The sequence below is a fragment of the Nuphar pumila genome, chromosome 5, assembly GCF_984573655.1.
Source record: "Nuphar pumila chromosome 5, dmNupPumi1.hap1.1, whole genome shotgun sequence".
Lineage (NCBI taxonomy): Eukaryota > Viridiplantae > Streptophyta > Magnoliopsida > Nymphaeales > Nymphaeaceae > Nuphar > Nuphar pumila.
Window position 1 is genome coordinate 30184903 of NC_143253.1, and position 22821 is coordinate 30207723.

The 22821-nt window shown below is 36.0% G+C and overlaps 1 protein-coding gene and 1 long non-coding RNA gene across 6 annotated transcripts; one reads left to right on the forward strand and one right to left on the reverse strand.

Moving 5' to 3' along the window:
* Nucleotides 1-1298: 1298 nt before the first annotated feature.
* On the reverse strand, nt 1299-9076 carry LOC149837274 (uncharacterized). Its single transcript, XR_016432092.1, has 2 exons — nt 8805-9076; nt 1299-1564 (listed from the first exon to the last, which is right to left on the reverse strand). It is a non-coding gene; the product is annotated as an uncharacterized LOC149837274 (long non-coding RNA).
* Nucleotides 9077-13609: 4533 nt separating this feature from the next.
* Nucleotides 13610-21257, forward strand: LOC149837275 (uncharacterized). 5 transcript variants are annotated; one of them, XM_090005935.1, is made up of 7 exons: nt 13610-16639; nt 18303-18899; nt 19008-19627; nt 19898-19948; nt 20017-20115; nt 20599-20757; nt 20958-21257. In XM_090005935.1, the coding sequence occupies exons 2-7, from the start codon at nt 18374-18376 to the stop codon at nt 21087-21089; spliced, it is 1587 nt and encodes a 528-aa protein (XP_089862061.1). In that variant the 5' UTR covers nt 13610-16639; nt 18303-18373; the 3' UTR covers nt 21090-21257. The 5 variants fall into 5 exon arrangements, with proteins under 5 accessions (XP_089862061.1, XP_089862057.1, XP_089862058.1 ...); XM_090005932.1 differs by having other exon boundaries at nt 13865-14001; nt 16377-16870; nt 18303-19627; XM_090005931.1 differs by having other exon boundaries at nt 18303-19627.
* The last annotated feature ends 1564 nt before the right edge of the window (nt 21258-22821 follow it).

Sequence of the window (22821 nt, forward strand, 5' to 3'; positions counted from 1 at the left end):
AAATTCAAATTGCTTTTGATAAAGTTGAAACAATCCAATTTGCCAAAAGGTGTTGCTAATCTTATCAACATGTCATATTGATGGTCTCAGCATAATTGAAGCTTATGCTAGAATGTGATGTCACCAATGTGGGGGGTTTCCCTAAGTAATCTCGACAAGTATATATTCTTTACATCATAAATTTTTGATACGTTTGTGAGTAGAGAAAAATAGGCCTCCGCCCTTGAGGTTTGCTTCCTTAAGACCAAAGAGCAAAGAGAATTTTCAGACATATTTTCTCACCTGTGAAAATAACATACATTTTTTTGGGCATTTTGCTTGGAGGAAATGATCACACATTTGTGAAGCTCTAAAGAACTTTCTCATGTGAAGAAAAAAAAAACATCTATTTTCTCAAGTGAGAAAGCAGTTCACAGACTTTGCAGATTGCACACAATTTAGAAGTTGGGTCCCTTGAAGCTCCAAGGGGTTTGGTGTAGTGGGAAGGGGACTTGGCTGCTAGACGGCTAGTCAGGGTTCCATTCTCTCCAAGGTCAGCCACTTGCATTATTATAAAGGGCGAAAGTATTATTACGCCCCTTCCTCGTGCCAAAGCAAGGTCTCCTTGGGGCAAAGGGGTGTGCCACTGGTTTGCACCATCAGAAAAACAACCATAACTACGGTAGGCATAGCTAGCACAACTAGGTCTCTGATCCTGAAGATGGTTTCTCTGTTTCTCATGAAAAAAAATAAAGTTGGGTCTCTTGAAGATTATGTTCACTTTTGTATTGAAAAGTGCATTGCAACCAGCAAGATGTGGCCCATCTGTGCTTGCTTGATGCTTCTTCTCTTGAGGCTTCCAAGTATTTACTATTAAAAGTAAATAATTATTTATTGTTATTTGCTTTTGAATAAAATATTTTCCATCATATTTAGTTGCAAACGCAATTTAATATTTTGAGCCGTTACAACCAATATGCCAACTATGAACTTTAATATCTATGTGGAATTTTGAATTGGACTAACCCAACCACCCAAATTTGGTCAGTTCTTAACCAGTGATGGTTTCATATTGCATTGGACCAGATCAGACCCAGCTAAATCTAGCTTTCTCAGTGTGCATTTTTAATTGTTCCACATGTCTAGCTACTTGAAATTGTTCCACATGCCAAGTAGTAATGCAAGGTGCCCTCTAACGCCTCGAAAACATGACTATTTTTTTTTTTTTTACATTTTAACAATAAGATGCCTTATCAATGGCAACACCCCTAATGGACCAAGCATTAGGCCCCTCTAGAACTAAGTTTGCACAGAAGACATCCAAAGACTAACCCTTTTATCATAAAACCAGAATAATCAGCAAAAATAAATGCCAAGGTTAACGATTTCTCGTGGATTACAGGTACATCTTTAAAATCAAACTATGGCTCTCAAATATCGAATTAAAACCAACCACAAGTTATAAATCAAAGTTTAAAATTTTTAAACAACCCATCTTATAATGTTGTTCCCAAACACCATCCAAAACTCAAAATAAAGGCTCTTGGCATAACCTCGCAGCATATCGCCATCGCGTCCAACATGCCTATTGAATACTTGCATTTATAATATAAGAGTCAAACTCCATCCGAGTCCACAATAAGATAACACTAACAATGAATCACATACAACACTAGGTATATAAGAAAAATGCATTTAACACAGTAATCATATTACAGTTTAAACATAGAGACATTATAAACATATTCACGCATAGGATATCAAATCAAATCATACTTATGCTTAGCATTCAATTATTCAAGATATATTTGCAATCCAGATGCAAATACATACATCTTTCCAAGGTATACCCAGAATTCCAGGATCCAATAACATACACCCCTCTAAGGTATACCAAGAATTCCCATATCTAGTAGCATACACCCTGCCAAGGTATACTTAGAATTTACAATGAATCTGGTAACATACACCAAATATGATACCGTCTGGTATACCCAGAATCGTAATTTAAAATTGGTAACATACACCAATTACAATTTAGCCTGGTACACCTAGAATGACAAATTGGATTTGGTAACATACACCAATAACAGTTCAATCTGGTATACCTAGAATCACAAATTGGATCTGGTAACATACACTAATAACAATTTTAACCTGGCATACCCAGAATCACAAATTGGATCTGGTAACATATACTAATAACAATTCAATACAACACTATATCTTAATTCATGCATGCTGACACTATAAGGGTTCCACAGAACTGCAACCATGTGTCCATGCATCTTTTCTATATCTTATAGCACAATCATATCATATATTCAATACATGACACATACAATTTAATCTTGCTATATGCAGTTTCATCATGCAAGGCATTAAAGCATCATGTTCAACTCATAGATATACTCTGTATTCAAACTACATGTCATACATGCATAGAAACATAAAAAACAAACACAAAAGCCAAGGTACAGTTTCATACTATCTAATGTTCATACAAAGTGCATAAACAAATTAATTTCAGATGAGGTTCACCCTTGAAACCAATTCATGTTTATAGGGTACACTTCTGAAACCCAAACAATCAAACACATACATGTCTCACTCTGGAGACTATGCAGACAAAATTTTACTTGACAAATAAAACCTGCCGAAAATCAGATATAACAAGTTTAGCTCTCAAAAAAATCAGTAGATAGCCATATGTCCTACCGAAACATAGACGTAGACCTCATGCCAAAATCATATAAAACAAATTTATAATAATTTGGACACTGAAATCTATTTTTCTATGATAGAACATGTTTTCTGATCTGCACATCTATTGAACAGTCCATTTGGCCAACTTAAACATAGAAATAAAATCTAACAATTATTTTCAATATAACTTTTCTTGTCTATAGAAAACATACCAAAAATTAGAATCAGATTTGTTCCCAATATTTAATTAAATATTATGTACCAAAACTTGTTTTTGTTCCTCGACAGAACCTATTTCAGAACAACATAGATTTTAGGCCTTGTTACACAATTTTTATTTTACATAATATAATGAATCAATGCACAAGAATTTTTTTTGCAGATTCTCTATCATGTTAGTTTTCATTTTCTACAAGAATAAAGTAAAACAACCTCATATTCAAGGTGGTCTAATTTTTATAATACAGATCTATCAAAACAGGGACACTATCTCAAACAAAATCATGATTTTGACTTGTAGAGGGCCTACTTCTTATCTCTGATCAATGCAAGGTTTGGGCCAGAATCTTGCATACAACCATCCTAACATGATTCTAAGATAGATCAAAATAACATATCATGATTTCATCTAATAAATATATCAAGAAACCATAAATAAATCTGGTATTTCAAAATCGAACTCCCAAAAACCTATTTGTAGAATCATTTCAAAAAAAGATTTAAGTTAGATCTTGACCAAATATTGATCAGATTATGCATAGAAAATGCAACCCCAAGCATAGATCGTGTACCCAAGCCTGTACACGGTTCAAAGTTAGTGAGACCTTACCTTAAAAATCGCTGGGATTAAAAAATGAAACCTGAATACCGTAGATGCAGAGTTCGGTTGGTTGTCCTCCTTCTACCAGATTAGCTTCTCCAAGCTTCAATTAATGGAGTTTCAGGCCTCCAAACTAGTGTGGAGGAAGAAAAGAAGACAAGAGGGAAAAGAGAGAGAGTAGAATAGGGGGAGGCGTGAGTTCCTCCCATGGATGATTTTTTTTATTTTCTCAACCTCCTAAACCGACTAAAACTCATCTCAATTTCAGTCCAAAGTTTCTAAAAACATTTTTGTAAATTCTAAAAATTAATTCATTATTATTTCATATTCTAACTAACTATATTTTTTTTTAAGTTTTAAAGCTTATATTATGTAAACTATATAATATAACTATATAATATATATACAAATATGGCTTACCTCTTAAAGAGGTTCCAGCCTTGCCTAAAGGGGCCCACTAAGGTGGGGGCGTCCCGTCTTATTTTCAAACTTTCCAAAAAGTTTAAGAAAACCTTGTTTTTTTTTCACTCTAGCCAATTGCCATTTTTTTTTAAACTTTTGACTTTTTGTTTTATTTATTTATTTTTTTGTTTCTTTTCTTAACAAGACTCTCTCTCTCTCTCTCTACTCAAAACGTTGGATGGGGTTTGGTAACTTATAAAATTATCAAACCTTGTCCTCTACATGGGTAGAAGTCAAAAAATTGCTTTTTATGATTTATCCTATTACCCTAGCTAATTAAAATTTAACTTACCTTTCCTTTTTACTTTAGGAAACCATATTTAGTTATTTTTATTTATTTTTTTAATCTTATTCCATTAAGTAACTAAATATTAAAGGGAGAGAGGTAGGGACGTCCCACCCTCTTGAAATCTCTCCTTGATCCAATTGGATCCATATATGCATGGATATCCAAATGCTATAGTGGGGCCCACTTAGGGGCTGTACCACCCAAGGTTTGTTTTTATTAAATTAACCTAAATTAAATTCTCAATTAAATGATTCAATTAATCCATATTTCATATGCATATTTAATCCATATCACATCTAAATTCAACTTAATTATTCAAATTAAATCCAAGTTTCATTCAAAATTTAAACCTACCAAATTCCTAAATTAAATTCACATTTAATTCAATTTATAATCCAAAATGAATTTAAATTCAAATTAAGGTTTATATATTAGAATATCCAAGATCCATTATCAGAGATCCATTTATTAGATTCGAACCCAAATTTAATTCAAAATACACACTCAAATTTAAATTGAATTTCACTTTCTCCTGAATGTCACAATAAATGGAAATTCAACATTAAATTCAATAATAAATTACATTAAATTATGACAAAAATCCAAACAATAATTTTCTCTTTATTTCTCAAAAAATTATCAAATTTTTTTGGGTTTTACACACAAGAACTCTGCTTATTTGGTAAGAGCGACTCATGAATGTCACCAAGTTGATGGGACGTCAAGAGTTTGAAATCCATAGGGAGTGTCCCTTGTTGTAAGGCCCAATCTAGGTATACTCCTCCATGAGCAGGGAAGACCTTTTATCAACCAGAGGGATGCCAATATGTAGTGAGTGATGGTTTTTTTTTGGAAAATGATCATATTGTACAACTAATTTGACAAGTTTCCTGAAATGCCCCATATTTTTTGTTATTGTCATCATTTCTAAAATCATAGATATTTGATTTAAAAAAAAACTTTTTACCCTTCGCACATGCGATTTCTAAATATGTGTGAATTTTCTCTCAAATATGTGACAATTTTCTGCAGAACAGTATTTGTTCACAGATTTTACATCAAAAACTTGCATTTTTATAGTTTTTGGAAAGTTGAGACACATGCCTATAACTTTTATGTTTTGAGTCAGAACCGAAAACTCCTCTACGGTCTTTGTTTTTTATTTTTAATGCTGAAATAAAAGCATGTTGTAACGCTCCGAAATCTTAAGCCAAATTTTTGAGTTTTTTTTTTATAAGGATACTACAAGGTTAAGCATTCTGGAACATTACAATGGGGAGCAAGTCAAAACATTGATTTCATTTCATTATCAAATAAATAATAACATCAGAGTTTAATGACATGTTCTAATAATTAAATAGAAAACCAAGATATCTCAGGAACAGTAAATCCAAAATCCTGATCCGATGCCTCATCCCGCAGCCGCTCAAGACTCTATTCTTTACCTGAAAATGGTAAAATTATAGGAATTAGACCACAACTGTCTAAGTAGAAAATATGTAACTTTTAATGCAGGTATATCATGAATCTAGTATGTGATGTGGGTGCCAAGTGTGAATCTTTAGCATAAGCAAAAACACATAAAACATATGAATTGACAACATCACCGGCTATAACATTTCTAACATTGCTACCTTGAAAGTAAAACAGATGAATTGACATCATTAACCGTTATGCCATTTCAACATTTATACATTTCAGGATTAATTATCTCACAAGCTCAAAATATAAGGCATGTTGGAAGAACAAGAAGTTATCTCCATAATCACTCTATGCAATGTGATACCTAACTGTTCTAAGTAGTGTTTATTTTATCTTATTTCGCGGGTACACAACATTTATGACTAAGTTTTCATCATTTTTATTGCCATAACACACAAGCTAATAGCCCCAGTACCCGCATCGGGTAATCCATTCATATTGCCCCTTTAGGCAAAGCACATATCCATATGTCACTAAGTGCACCACCATATGTTTGGAACCAATATAACCTCATTCCTCATACACAATTAACATGTTGCTTACAAGCAATTTTAAATCATACATTTTCAGACAAAAATGCAGTTAAACACACATCCCTTTAGTTTAAGTTTTCTTGACATACCTAATTTCCATTGTCCACAAATCATCGGACTCAAGTATCTCCATCGGTACTTATATGTTAGGTAAAAACCCAAATGGATCACTTGGAATCCTACCATATAATCTCAATGGTGTTATAATCAGTTTATACACATATCAATTTTATGCACAACTAAATTGTTATTCAAATAAACACTTAATCTGTTTCTATACAGGCATAAATTATCAGATTATTATGCAGCCTATCGTGAGTTTGAATGTCTACTAAAATGTCCAATCACTCCGGCATCAAATTTATATGTAGCTTCTTAAGAAAACAGAGTATTCCCATAATGGTAATAGCGTCAGATCCATACTTGGATAAATATCCTATACATCATTAAAAATCACAATAAGAATTATACTTAGATGCATATAAGTCCTACTAAAATCACAGCCAACATACTTTGGATTATAAGGAAAAGTCTATTAAACCGCATCATATCTTATTACAGTTGATATTGAGAGAGAGCATATGTAAAGGAGACTCAGCCTTTTAGCAGGTTCATAGTAAAAGACTGGAACAAAAAATGAAATATGATGTGCCTAAACAAACATATTAGTAAGTATTGAATGATCACATCAAAATCACAGGTTAGCCTTTATTCAGATATATATTTTTTTGCATAAGATAATTATAGATATTGATACAACTCAGTTGTGCACATGTTTTCTGAATTTAGTATGGTTATTACCATATGGTTATGTAATTATACAAGGCAACAGATTACAGGTTAATAAAGTATTAATTTAACACTTAATAACAGAATTCAGATTAACACAAAGTTGTTAATACATAGTGAGATACTGTTACTAACACAGCGTAACAGATTCCAGCTTTGAGAAAAACACAAAATACTAGCATAACTCATAAATCTCATACTCTAATCAATAACCCCCAAATTAATTTTGATGAGTAACACATTTCATCATCCCAAACGAAGGTGTCCCTCTTTTGTGTTCTAGATGCAACATCTATGACTATGGATGTGAACTACTTAGTATTATTATTCAGACAGATGCAACTGGGTAAATGCATAAGATTCTAAATCATTCAAAGATTTGCTCAAATGTTTGATCTCATTTATGTTTGCCAATTTCTGTAAAGCCTAGTTCATCAACCTCAAATAAGTTAGAACAGTTTATTAGGCATTTCGTTTTCAAGTCTATATATATATATATATATATATATATGTATATATATATTGTCAAGTACATGCTGATAGATTGCAGTCAAAGAAAAATACTCAACGATCTCAGTTCACAAAACTAGTCGACATATTTACCATTCTGCTAACTGGAATTTAATGCAAGCAAGTCACGTTATACAAAAATGAAACAGACATTAGTCGATCAACAAAGATTAACCTGGACATTTTTTTTTCTTGCCAAACAAAACAAACCCAGCTTAAGCTCACAGGAGACTACATAAGCATGAATCAGACACCAATTGATTAACAGGAAATAATCAGATACATGTGTTCACCGAATGGAATTAGACACATACGGCTACAGTAAAGTTCATAAACATGCTTATCTTACAGTTAAAGGAAACAATACTAAAATCATAAATCAGTAGTTTAGTACTAACATGCTGGGTTACACAGAAATAAAAATAAACATCAACTAGATATTTATTCAGAAGCCCATCATGTAACCCAGATGACTCAGCTGAACCCAAAAGAAACAAAAGCAAACTGCCAGCTAATTTCCCCCTTAGTTACTGGTTCAACATCCCCAAATCAGAAGATTTGGAGTCTTCAAACAGGTTAAATCGTAGGTTCAATAACACTCCTAACCATATCAGACACACACAACCCTAAGACACGAATGATAAACAGAAATAATTGATTATTTGGAGGCATGCGATTTTCAGTATTCAACTGTCAAAACCAAATACAATAATGATTCTGAAATTATCATATCTTATTTGGAAACAGTCATATAAAATCAGGTTGGAAAAGATCGAAAAGGGAACCCAACATCTTGATTAGAGTTTTCAATACCAAGAACAAGAAAAGAACTCAGGTTTTCAATCACTGGAACGGAATGAACCTTCAAATATGTCACCCAACATCCAAGAATCAAATTCCCCTCTTCAAAATCTAGGTTTATCAGCTCCCAAATAGGAAACCCCCAATTTCTAGGGTTAAGAATCAAAAAAACCCTAAAAACTGAAGTTATCCAACACCAAGAACCGGAAACCCCCTCGAGTTAGGGTTAGGAAAGAAACCCATCCATGGATCTCACGCTCGGGCATCGTGACTACAAGAAACCACAATTTCATGGAAGAGTAATTTTTTTTCTTTCGGCAGTCAAAACAAAAATCCAACACTCAGCGTCTGTGTGACAGGGGTTTTCCCCCTTGACCGTCCCAACCACGACTACATTCAATCTAAACTTAGCAATAAAAGCATAGAAACCTACCTTTTTTTTTTCGACGACTTGAAGAGGAGGCTGGCTGCTGACTAAGGTTGCAGGCCGTTGGAAATCCTTCGGTACAGGTGACCCCCTATGGTGGATGCTGAAAACTCAGAGAGGAAGCGTTAGGGAGAGTCAAGCGTGAGAGAGAGAGAGAGAGCAATGGCAGAGTGAAGGGGGGAGCTTCCCTTTGCCCCCTTTTATCGACCCAAAGACCTCCCTCCCTCCGCGAAAGGCAGAGGGAGTCAGTTTCGACCCTCCGTAACCTCCCCCTCTTCTTGCGTTGGACAACAACATGATTCTGGTATGCAGGGTTTTTAATAACTGCAGTCGGGTCCGAGTCCGAACCCCACAACCCGTGATGCCGGATCCACTCTAACGTGGATCCGGGTAGCCAGTGAGTGGCAGATCTACAATAGAATTTTTTCCCCATTAATATTTAATTTAAACATCGCGGACCCACTGAATTCATCCTGCATCCAATATCTAATATAACCATGATATTGAGGATCCAATGACATAGATCTGATCCATTTGCCTAAAATCCATTAATGGTTATCTAATTACAAATGTTTGTGATTCGATATCTAAGATCCGAACATGATATCGAAGGTTCGAATTGGATATTAGGGACCCAACCATTGAAGATCCAAATAGGATTCCCGAGATCCAAATATGAATAACAATTATAAAAATAACTTTGGACATAAATTGCAAGTTTATTTACTCGATAAAAATCATGGGTCTTACACATGATCGGCAGACATGAACAAGCGCAACTGCACATTTTTTTGTTTATTCTATGCTATTTAAAGACTACCTATGTTGAAAATTGAGAAAAATAAAAAAACAAAAAAGACAGATCGAGACATTAGCTTTTTAATGCCACCAAGATCACCTTGATCTGATGAGCGATTGGAGATAAACATTCTCTGAAAGATAGATTGTTCGGTTATTCTATTCTATAGAGCATGCTTTTATTCTAATTTTGGAACTCTAAAATGGGAACCCTACAGGGGTTTTCAGCTCTGACGCAAAACAAAAAAATTATAGGTCTATGTCTCAACTTTTCAACAACTATAAAACCATAAGTTTTTTATGTTGGATCAAAGAGATACAGATCTGAGAATAAAGACTACTTTGTAGAAAATATATATATGATTTTTTTCCTAAATATATGTGATTTTCTTCATATATATGCGATTTTCCTCCTATATATATGATTTTTCTTTTATATATGCAGAGTTCCTCCTAAACATGTGATTTTCTCTTAAATATATGTGAAGTTTCTCTTATATATATGTAATTTTCTCCTAAAGATATACAAAGTTTCTCCTATATATGTGATTTTCCTCCTAAATATGTAATTTTCTCTTAAATACATGCAATTTTTTAAGTTTACACATATTTTTATAAGAATTTTTGAAGTATATATGAACTTAGTCAAATATTTGTGAAGTTTTAAGGTTTGAGTTTAACATGATGTTCAGACTTATTTTTATGCGAACTTTCTCATCCTTGTGTATATTTTATGTAGATTTCCTTATCCTCGCATATATTTTATGTGGACTTTCTCATCGTAATATTTTATGTGAAGTTCCTCATCCTTACCTATATTGAATAGTCTATCTTTTAAAAGACGTTTCTTCCCAATCGCTCATCAAATTAAGGTGATCTTGTTGGCATTAGAAAGCTAACGTCTTGGTCCCTCTCTTTTCTTTTTATTGTTTTCTAGATTTTCAGTGCAGATGGTCAAAAAATATCATAAAATAGACAAAACAAGCGCAATCACACTTGTTCATCTCATGTTTTAGGAATGCTATCGGGTTGTATCTCAGTGCCCATTCATCATTTTTCAACGAATCAGGTGTTGTTGAAAATGTATTTTTGTCTAATTTCTTTTTTTATTTTTTGTGTTTTTCTAGAATCCTTAATTTATGGGTCAAAACATCTGATGAAGATAGATTGCTCGGTTGTTCTAGTTTGTAGAGTGTGTTTTTATTCTGGTTTTAGAACTCAAAAACAGGAACCCTAGAGGGTTTTTCGATTCTAAGTCAAAACATGAAAGTTATAATAATGTGTCTTAACTTTCCAACAACTATAAAAATACAAGCTTTCAACCTCATATCGAAGAAATATAGATTTAAGAAGAAAGACCGTTTTGCAAAAAAAGTCACATATTTAGAAAAAGTTTACGTGTGAAGGGTAAAAAGGTCTTTTTAAATCTAGATATTTGTGACTTTAGACATGGGAAGAATATAAAAAATTATAAAAAAAATTCAGAAAACATATCAAATTAGTTATACAATACGTCATTTTTCATTTTTTACTTGACCTAGCCTAAAAAAAGTATGAATGCAAAGTGAAGTTACAAGAAAAGCAATTGTGCCCAAGCTATCGTTGAGCTAGGGATGCAAACGGTTCAGTTTTGAAACATGCAAATACGCTGATAATTGCAAAAACCCCATCTTGGATCTAACCCATTTGCATCTCTACCTTGAGCCCACCAACAATCAGGAAAAGTCCCTCCAAAGAGGGTGTCTTAGGATATGTTTGGTTTGATCACATGAGATTCACTTCCTAATACACTTTAGAAAGTGAATCTCATTTGAACAGGATCCTAACAACAACCAAACGTAAAAAAAAATATAAAAAATTGACACAAAACCTTAAAAGTAAGCTTTATAATAAGTGAGTTGACACATATTCCAAAAGTAAGATTTATTTCTGATGAGGTCTCATGAGATTTTGATCATGAATATCTTTTGAACAATATTTTCATTTTTCAAAAATGCAACCATGAGAAATACTAAGCTCATAAGATTTGCTTTAGGGCATGTTTGTTGCATTTTTAAAAAGTGAAAATATTGTTCAACACTTTCAAAATCTCACGAGATTTCAAATCTTATGAGACCTCATGTACTTTGTAAATCTCATTTTTGAGTTATGTGCTAACTTACTTTTTATGAGGCTTACTTTTTGTGTTCTATACCACCAAAGATTTATGTTTAGTTACTTTTGAGGTAATATTCAAATGAGATTTACTTTTTAAGGTGTATTAGAAAGTGGATCTCACATGATCGAACCTAACGCACCCCGGTGATGAGTTTGGATGTTGCTGGCAATTCCCAAAAGGTCAAGAATTCTAGGGTTTTCGCACCCATTAATTAGTAGTGATGTGTTTGACAACTAAGTTAATTCCAAAATTCAAAAAATTCTTGTGCTTTTAGATCAGCAACACAAAATTCCAACTTTTGCCCCAGTGAAACAAAAATGCCATGGAAAACATGCACTAGTTCATGAAATTTCAGCATTCGTGATGGATCTAGGTAAGTTATGATCCAGGTCATTTGAGAGGGGTATGGACCCTACGATCATGAGTCCAACTTGATGCCTCGTCAAAGAGGGTTAAGGTAAGGTTGACCTGACCCACCAACAGCCCTAACTGAAAATGTGACAACCTGGCCAATGGGCCCGGTGGGATCAAACTGGACCCCAACTGCATTACCAACCCTAGACATATGCTCTAGGGTCGGACCCCAGACCCAGACCCTACACAAGAATATTTGTGGTTGGAGGGGGGATAGATAAGAGCACCAAAACTAAGCAGGGTTTGTTTATTTCCCCGTACAAGTAAAGGTGAGCACAACCGCATTAAAATAGAAAGAGATAACCACTTTAATTAAAGTAAAAATCACAAAATTATAAAAAGGTGCCTACCTCACATCTATTTACAAAAAGCTGTCAAGTTTTTTGGGTCATTATATTTGACCGGCTTATTACAAACGCGTGCTTTTTCAGCAAACCAATGTCAGAGATATAAAAAAGCTAAAAAATATAAAGAATATATGTCAATATAAGAAAACATAAAAAATAAAACCAGATATATGATGTTTAAAAAATACCATAATGTGTTAAGATTATAAAGGACTTTGAAATATGGTAATAATTTAAAAAATGTCACCGATATTTATGCCGAAAATCACTATTCAGTCAAATAATCAAGCAAATAAAATGACTTCATTAATTAAAAAAAGGAGAAAAATCTTATATTTTGAATGGGTATTTGGAATACGTTTAGGAAAAAAACGGTACGGTTAATAAGTGATTTAAATAAAACAGGCAATAAACCTAGGGAAGAAGGTGGAACATACTGAGCTCAGTCCTGACCGTAGCCACCGATCTCGTTATGGGGATTTTCTTGGCAAAGGAAAATCTTGCGATAAACTTAAAAAAAAATTGTTCTTCTCAGAAAAATCTTTGAAAATATTGGCATAATTAAAACTTAAAAACATACGAAGAATATAAAAAGCATACATATAACACAATAAAAAAATGATATTTTTAAAATAACCAATATTTTAACATATCCTATTTTTTAAGATAATATTACTGTTATAAAAGTACCATGATAAAAATGGCAGATGCCCTACTTTTCTTTAAGAATTAGGCGCCCTCTGGATTCGAGATAACTTCCTACTCCAACTTTCCGATCAATGGGGGTGTGACACTGATTTTCATTGAAACCCTTTATTTGAGTGGCGAAACGTGTGGGCCTCACTTGCTCTTCCCTGCCTGATTGGGATTTGTTTCAACTCTAAGGCCGGAAAGAGAATCACTTTCATATGAAAGATGACTTTCCCACCAAATTGGGGGCGTAAAACAAACGACCCCCGAGCAATGACACTCTTTTCTTTGTAATTTAAATTGCAAAATTCAATTTAAATTGATAAGTTATTAAAAAAATTAGCGAGAAAAAACAAATTCCCTTCTTTTTCTGTAAAGCATCTCTCTCTCTCTCTCTACGTGCGGAGAGAGAGAGAGGGAGGGTAGGGTGAGGCCCGCGAGCTAAGCGCATTCAACGGACGATCTTTGTTGCAGAGCACGCCCCCCGATGCGGATGCGGAGGCAGATCGGACGGTCACGAAACGCCGGAAGAGATCGGCCCCCGTGTGGGCCACCCCGCTTCCCTCGTGAACCCCACCGCTGATCAAAGCAGGGGAGCCCTCTGAACTGGTACACACGTTTGCTCCTCTCTCTCTCTCTCGGATCTGGTACACACGTTTGATCTCTCTCTCTCTCTCTCTCTCTCTCTCTTCATCGTTTCTGGCGTACTAAACACGCCATCCGTGGGCCGTTCTATCATCGATCCCTCACAAGTCTCTATCTCTCTCTGTGGGATCGTTTGCAGAGTTGGGACGAGGTAAGACGATGATGGCCATTCTTCTTTTTCGATTTTGAGATTCGAGGAAAAATATGAGAATCGTATCAGAATGATGACCCAATTTGCTATTCCTTTACTTTTTCCTCTCTTCGTTCTTCTTGGTTTCCTTTCCTGGGTACTCTCTCTCTCTCTCTTAAGGAATCGAATTTGTGGGTTGCTCTTTCTTTTTTTTAGTTTGGGTTTGGATGTTAATTGGTTCATGAAAAGGGATTCGTTGGGCGACTCCATTTTGGTTGCTTTTTTGTTGGTTTTGGTTCTTTTAAAGAGGAATGTTGGGGAGAGAAAATTTGTTTTTTTTTTTTGGGATTCGCCGATTCGGTGGCGTGGAAGTAAGAAAGAGATGAGGTTTTTCAGGAGGGGTTTTGTGTGGTGTGTTGGGACACGTGGGGCCGTTTTTTTCTCGCCTCGAATTCTGGTGGTTTGAAAATGAGAGCTTCTTCGTCTCCCAAAATTAGTTAGAATAGTTCAAAGTTTCTTAATTTAGACGACTATTGGGTTCTCGGGATTCCAAGCGCCCCCTGTTTAGGTTCGTTGCTTCCGGTTGTTTGTTTGTGTTTCGTTGACGATTGGGGTTCCTTCTGTTTTTCGGAACTCCTCATCGTGGGAATGGTAATTTTCTTTCTCCTTTGAATTGTAGCTTGGGAATATTTTTGTTAGCCGATGCGATCGATCGATGTTTTATTGAAATACGATGTTGGTATCTTATTTGAGCTGCAGATGTTTGATTTTATGCTTAGAATTTGCGCGTAATGGTTTGTTGGTGTCTTGCTTATGAAGGTATGATTAGATTTTGAGGACTTGTACACGTTATCAGTAGTTTGCTGATGATAGAAGACTAATTTTTTGAGTCTCTCTCTCTCTCTCTCAACCTGATGAGGGTGTGGAAAGAATGTTTTGCCTGGAAGTTATCGCGGCACGCATGCTGATTCTACTTGCTTTTTGGATTTCTGTTTGGTGTCTGGACAAGCCTCCAGTTTCATTGTTTTCAGTTTGTCATGGGTGCAACCTTGTATTCTCATATTTGATGATCTTAAGAAAGTTTGATTTTCTCAGCAGTTTACTCATGTTCAATGGTCGCATGTGCTACTTTCTGTTTGCGTATTTGGGTTTCTTGGCAATTCTTTGTTTTCATCATCTTCCGATTTCATTGGTTTTGGTCATGTTTCATGTTGTTAATTGATTTTCAGAGTTTGATTACCTCGGGAATAAGTTCCTTTTATGGTTATTGTGTCAGTTTCGAGGAAATCCCTTTTTTGCTTGTAATTGGGATTTTGATTGCTGCTCATGATGCAGACCATTGTGCTTTTTGTTTTTCTAAGCAATCATTTTCCTTATAAACTTAAAAATTCAATGGGAGCCAAGTAGACAATCTGTGGAAGTTTTGCGGAACTCCCCTTACCCAGGTTATTTTCTTACTATGTAGTACATGCCATTATTTTGGTGCTTTGATCTATGTTTATATGATACATCAGGGTGTAAAAGATTTGCAGATGAGATGATATTTTCTGAAGTTGCTTCATTTGCATCTTGTATGGGATCTTAATTATTTTAAAGTTGGATGACTGCCCAAGGCGCTTTATGACTTGCCTCTCATGATGTAGTTTTTATTTTTATTTTTATTTTTATTTTGCATGATTCATATCTTACTGTCAATGAGTATAGGCTCTTGGAACTAATTATCTGTGCAAGGTGCTTATGCATAGTTTCAGACAGTCTTCGTGCTGCTGAGTTTATCTGACATCAAGCAGTTTAAGAGCATCACTGGCACATCGCTTCATGAATACTTATCCACACACTTAGTATCTCATAGCCTGGGGACAATTTTTCAAAATATTTCATATTTTATGTTGATGAATTAATCTTGTGTTATCTTAGGTCTCGGGATGTTGCTTCCTTCACATTCCCTATCATTTGGTGTTCATTTGGTATTACCACAGTTGGACATCGCTAGTGGATATTAGGTTTCAAATCTTCAGCACTTACGGACAATCACAAACCGGATTTCAGTTGTTTTTTGTTGTTTGAAATTAAAGCCACAATATGGCACTTTGTTCTTGTTATCTTATTTTTCAGTCGCTGAAACCAAAATAAGACAAGTGCACCCACACGCATTCCTACTAAGGCAGGTCATGGCATAGCACCTGTATGATTAACTATTCTGAGTCCTGAACTGTTTACATGCCTCTCCATGTCAATTCGTGGTGTTAGGATGACATGTTGCTGCCATTTGACTGTGACAAACTTATAGCTTAAAGTTTAATTTTCATGTGATTTAATCAGTATTTTGAAATCAAAAAGTGAAATTATGGAGATTTTGTATTCCTTTGCTCATGACTAAAACAGTACATGTACAGGAAGGGGGCATGTACACAGATTGTGGACCATGGACTTGGTAAAACAATTTGATGTTTAATGAAATATCTGTATGGTGAATAAGGGTTTCTCTGTGTCGGTGATAAAACTATTCAGGAAGCCTTACAGTGGAAGAGGAGGGCAATGTGTGGAAAGCTGAGATTTCATTGGTCAAGATCGTGGAAGTTGCAGCATTAGTGTTTCATTTGCATGTTTTCACAGCCCTCGAATTTTGGCAGAAGCTACTTTGCAGGATACTTTGAAGGTTGGCTTTTCTGTCAATGTTGATTGGTGGTTCTTTGACTGTCTTTCTTTCACCCTGTCAAACCAGTTGGAAAGCATGGGAAAAAGATTGTTTCTGATTTCCAGTTTGAGGTGGCAAAATGCACATCTGATGAGTGCATCTAGATTTTGACTGGGTCAAGCAGGTGTCTGCTGCAAACTGAGATGTAGTTGTAATGATTTGGGCTGAACTGTTTTGTGGCTATCTTAAGAGGTACTCATCTGAGAGTAGGAAATGTTTTGCTCCTGAAAGATGCTGTCAGTACATCTTCCCTTGAGTTGTCATGGTGTTGTAAAAGCTGTAACATAGCGTAACAGTGTAGGACTTTGAAAACTCAAACTTGTATTATACATTACTATGCGTTCTTAAAAGTCTCAAAACTGATGTGTTTCTGTAGCACATAATACAGTACATTACATTATGAAACATCAATGTTCCTATGATACGCCACCTAGGTGTCACAATTGTGAAACTCTTTCTGGCAGACTCTTTTGGTCAATGAGGATCATTTTTAAGCCCATAGAGTATGGACAAATCTTCATTTACTAGGTTTGTGATAGATTTTTAAGCTTTCTTAAGGTGGAGGTTTTAGGGCTTTTGAGAATACCTTTATCATTTCTCTCCAATCACCCTAAATGCAAATGGCATGGAAAAAGGGTATTGTGCACTAGACTTAGCAAGCAAAGGTGATTTCCTGACTTAGTATGTAGGTTCCTCTTATCAAAGGTTTGTCTTTTGAAAGAACGCAGTTTGTTAATTAGGAAAACCAATGTCTTGGTTACAACCTTGGGTGGGGGGGGGGTGCGGCAAATGAATAGGAAGATGATCATGATAACTAGGAATTGTGTTGATTGGTGAGAAAACACCCACTTGTTACTTTGACTTGAGAGTTGAGATTAGATAGAGAGAGAACAGTTTGCCTGATTTGGAATTTTGGATGATAAAAGTGTTTTATTTGGATTTTACACACTGCATTGGTTGTGGTGTGGTTTGTGATGTAATTTGCTATATATTTTATTATTGCAGTCGCGATCTTCTCTGTGGACTGTTCATTTCATCATTGAAATATCAATGTGTATAAATTATGAAATTTTATAGAAGCTAACATAGAACACAATTTTAAGGATTTTTTAGCTTCATTCACAACCGAAAATATAACATGAATATATTTTTTTTATTTATTTATCTATTGTTTTATTGATTTTATTATTTTTACCAATTTATGTTGCCGTAGTTACAAGTTTTTAGACTGCGGTGTGAAATTTTGGCATTTATAATACTAGTTTGCCAACAATACTAGTTAAGATATACATTTTACAGCCTTGGTTATCATGGTTAACCACATGGTACTAGTTGCACAACTGAAGAGCACATGACATGCTTCTATATGCACAACTTCTCCCTGTATGATGTCTATCTAGTCCTAATATATGTTTTGATACATACAAATTAGCAATCTGGAATTTCATTAAGTTGTCTAAAGAGTACTAACAGCAAGGATTCTTTGAACAGAAAAGCTTGTGTGTGCATGTGTAGTACCGAGGATTTTCTTGTTCATGTATTTTCTTGGAGAAGCTTTTATCGTTGAATAGTTGTGAGTATTTTATCATTGAATAGTTGTGAGTATTTTCTCATCTGTCTGCAGGATTAAGAAATAAGCTTGATTTCTCATAGTTAGATTCATAGTCTTCACCTCAACTGGGCCATAAGAGAAGCATGGATGAATACCCTAGCAAGAAAGCTGCTAATGTACTAGGTGTCTCCAGAAGGGGGTCTGGCCTTACCCTCAGGGATGGAAACCATGAGCCTAGAAGCTCTCAGTGCTGTAACCGTCTGGGTTGCAGCATTAATTCTATGAATGGGGGGCAGATTGGTTTTTCTGAGAAGCCCAAGCTTTCAAGACCAAACTTTCGTGCATCTAGCAATAAGGCAATAGCTGGAAGCTCCTCTAAACTAATTCCAAGCCCAACTGGTCTGAGAAAGGCTAATAGGAGGCCACATACTCCTACCTCTTCTAAAGAAATCTACCTTGCTTCAAGCAGAAATGGACAGGGATACGTGGAATTACCAGAGTCTTCAACATCAGAAGACCAATCAATAACTTCTGAAAGGGAAGAGATGGAAGACACTGCCACTCCAGAGAGCTCTTTGTTGCTACACGATACATTAGCAGAGGTTGGTAATCATCCTTCAACACATAGTTCAAGAGCTCGAAATCGAGTGTATCAAAGATCAGATCCAGGTAATCACAGACTTCCTCATGTTTCCTCCAGTAAAGAGGCGATCTTCCAGCATTCCCTCTCTTCTAGAAACTCTGGAGAGCCCTCTGAAGCTCCATCTCATGGTCCAGGAGCTAACTCCAGTAGATATGGCCGTGGTAATCTCAGCTACACTTCAATATCCGACGTGCTTCCTTCCAGGTTTTCAGTGGCAGATTCACGATACTCTGGTCGAGTTAGAAAATCTGATGGAGAGAATTCATCTATCAGAGGGAAGAATGTAATCAATAATTCCACAATAGCTACCTCAAATAGCAGGCGGAGCGTCCTTAGCCGTAATATGTCCTTTACATCAAGTTCACTATCTTTGCAACCTTCAAGGAGGAACGGTAGATCTTCAGCAATCAGAGAAGGAGTTACATCAGTTAGAACCAGACAAGGGCCCAGTGAGGGCATTAACATAAGATTGTCAGGGAGCAGCAGTAACACCAATACTGTTTCTGTATCAGATACTAGTTTGCCTCCTTCACAATCTCAACTAGAGTTATCAAATTGCTCCTCTACTTCGGCCAGTTCATCCTCATCATCATCCTCTATTGATTGTCTAAACTCATTTAGGATTTCTGAATCTAGAAATGAAATTTCTCGTAGGCCAAGCACTCATCAGGAGGGTAGCACTACACATGGGGTTCGTGGCCTTTCAATTGACCGAGATGGATATCGCCGTTTTAACATGGAAGGGATTGCAGAGGTACCTTTTGTTTCTGTTTACTGGTTTTGTATGAACGGGTGAATCATTTATTATAATGAATATGCATTAGACGATCTTGCCTATGACGGAATCACACCTGCAAAATGTGCAATTTATCACACAATTTTGGTGAATAGAGGGATCTCTCCTTTTTTCTTTCCTTTTTCCTTTTTGTGGAAAGCCTTTCTGGCTTTGCATCAGCATTTAATCCAACTGGCTGCACAACTTAGTGTTTACAATCCAGCTTTTGAATATTGGCCATTTTCACAGGTCTTGTTTGCACTGGAGAGGATTGAACAAGATGAAGAGTTGACATATGAGGTCTCTGTCTGCTCTATTGATTTGGTGGTGTCTAACGTGGGCTAATTTTTTCATATGTTGTGTGGCAGCAATTATTGGTTCTTGAAACAAATTTGTTCCTTGGCGGATTGAGTTTCAACGATCAGCATAGAGATATGAGAATGGATATAGATAACATGACATATGAGGTCAGTTGTTCGTTGCCATACTCTTTCACATTTCTCCCGTTATTTTTATCTTTTTATTTGGTCTGCTTGTTATTTGATTAACCAAATTGGTTCACCAGTCTTAAGACAAAGCAGGAATCTAAGAATGATTCCGACTTAGCGTTTGTTAATTAGGTTCCCTGAAACCTTATAGGTGCATTCAAAATTCCTTCTTATGCTATTACCACATTTGTATTGCTGCCTTTCTGTACCCTTGTGCATTCCATCCAATTAATGATCTCTTGTATGATCCTATTCCTATATGTTCTTTATGTTAAAACTGTCTTCATACCTGCTATTTTGTCCATCTTTTTCTTTCTTATGCCACTTTTTTGAGGACCATATCCAACTAATGGTCTTAGTCTAAGTCTAGTTTTCAACCCACTCAGTGATCTCTCTCCCTCTCCCTCTTGAAAGTGTCTGGAGGATTACTATACTTACAGAAGAGTGTCAACTGTTAATCAGGAATTGTTAGCTCTGGAGGAAAGGATGGGCAGTGTCAGTACAGCACTTTCAGAAGAAGCACTATCTAAATGTCTTCATCTGAGCTTGTATTCATTGGATCCTACAGTCTCTGGAACCGAAAGCTGTGGAGAAGATGATGTGAAATGCAGCATTTGTCAGGTACAAAAGTATACTACGTCAGTCTGACTTGGCGTGTTTCCTCTTGATCCATGTTATTTTCTATGGCGCTAAGTCATCGATGCACCACTTTACCTGCTCATATTGCGGGAGAAATTCCACACAAATATCTGCAGCGAACATGATAATCTCGCTGAACTTTAGAAAATTTATGGAGAGTTGATGAAATCTTTCGGTTGCAGGAAGAGTATGTTATTGGAGATGAAGTAGGCCACTTGCAGTGTGATCATCGTTACCATGTATCCTGTATCCATGTTTGGCTACGGTTGAAGAACTGGTGTCCAATCTGCAAAGCTCCAGCGGTACTGGAGTAACTCTCTCTCTCTCTCTCTCTCTCTCTCTCTCTCTCTCTCTCTCTTTGTATATAGATATTTTCACATGCTCCATGATTAATAAACGGCCTTGTATTCATGACTCACAATTGTGCCTCCAAATGGGGTCTTTTGAAAGCAAAGACATGGAAAAATTTGTTCTCTTTTTACCTTTTGGCCTTCTTTGTCCTTTTTGGTTGATGTGTGAAATGCATATTACTGGACCTTATGCTGTCCGGAACCCTGTCTACTGGATTTGGGAAATGGATGATGGAAAGTGTAGTGCCAACCACTAACAATTGGAAGAAAATGAATGGTTGAGGTAACAATCACTGTCTGCCATTGCGTGCAAGTGGTGTTCATTGATGCTGGACCAAGAAGCACCATTACTCAACTTGGATGTTAGAGATTGGGACAGGTTTCATCCTCGTCCACGGGTATTCATCTCTTGCCTGTGTTCTCCCCTCCATTGCTTACGCTCTTCGAATGGATGACGAGAGATGGACAGGATAATGGTGGTGCTACTCAATTTTTTTGTGGGGAGCACCTGATGATGCAAGATGATCTTGTAACCACTGAAATCGATGTTGATGGTGGTCCAGAGCATTGATGGTGAAAGCCATGGAGGTATTGTATCTGTTTCAGTTGGCCAGGGTTCGCCACAGTGATCCTAGAAAGCGTTTGGATCAAGTACTTAGGATTGATGTTAGATCAGTGAAATTGTGGAGTTTCAGATTAATTTCTTGGGGGGACTTTAATGGTTGCAGGAACAGTATTCATGTTATGAGGATTATGCTTCACAAGTAACGTGCTCAAGTCATCAAATTACCTTGTGTTGATGAGAATTATACTCTTCTGGGAATGTGTTTTATCCACCACCCTTGTGTTTTGGGTGTGATCCATGTAGAGGACTATGCTCTGTTAAAGAGATGATCATCAACTTCTATTTCAAAACTACAGAAGATTATACGCAACTAAGAACATGAGTTTTTAAACTACGTTGGACTTTTGGGATTATCTTAAGAGGTTCATTCTCTAAGTCATCGACCACCATGCATGGTCGTGCACAAGCCCATTAACCTTGTGGTGTTGAATTCTGCGGTAGCGGTTAGCGCCACGGTTGTTGAATTGATGTCTTACAGTTTTATGGACCTCTATTGTTAACCTTAATAGTGGATTCTGGATACCAAAAGTGTGGTTTATGAAAGTCCCCTTGTCCAAAGACATGAAAGAGGGGCTTTATCTCCATCTTCTGCCAATGCTTCATCTCCATTTACATGAAAAATTAAGTGGAGTTCAACATGAATATCAACTGAATCAACCAGCAGCTTGCACCCATCATCTGTCTAGAGAGAATGATGGGAGTTTCTTCCCAGCTCGATGGTTCAGGTTCCTGCCTAAAATTCCTTCAAGTTGGTATGACTGAATTTGATTCCGTTTAGTTGCATTTGGTAAGCCAAATCTGATTATAAACGGTTGCAGATATGTTTTTTATTTTTTGTGACCGAATCTGACAAATATCTGAATTTGATGGATATCCTAATGCGCTTACATGTAAAAAAGAGGAGATGATATGAGCTTTTTACCATCCAAATCCAAATTCCTGTCACAATGATTCGTGGACTCAAAGACCCAGGATTCAGGTTCAACTCGAAAGTTTGATTTTTTTTTCAAAATGGGACATGAGGACATGGAAATCTTTTATTTTTTAATCAATAAAAACTATTTTTGAATA

What these genes read in the sequence shown, in the direction of transcription:
- LOC149837275 (XM_090005931.1), top strand. Translation starts at nt 18,374, where the DNA reads ATGGATGAATACCCTAGCAAGAAAGCTGCTAATGTACTAGGTGTCTCC. An exon ending in ACATGGAAGGGATTGCAGAG is followed by an intron (nt 19,628 to 19,897) that starts GTACCTTTTGTT and finishes CCATTTTCACAG; the next exon opens with GTCTTGTTTGCACTGGAGAG. An exon ending in ATGAAGAGTTGACATATGAG is followed by an intron (nt 19,949 to 20,016) that starts GTCTCTGTCTGC and finishes GTTGTGTGGCAG; the next exon opens with CAATTATTGGTTCTTGAAAC.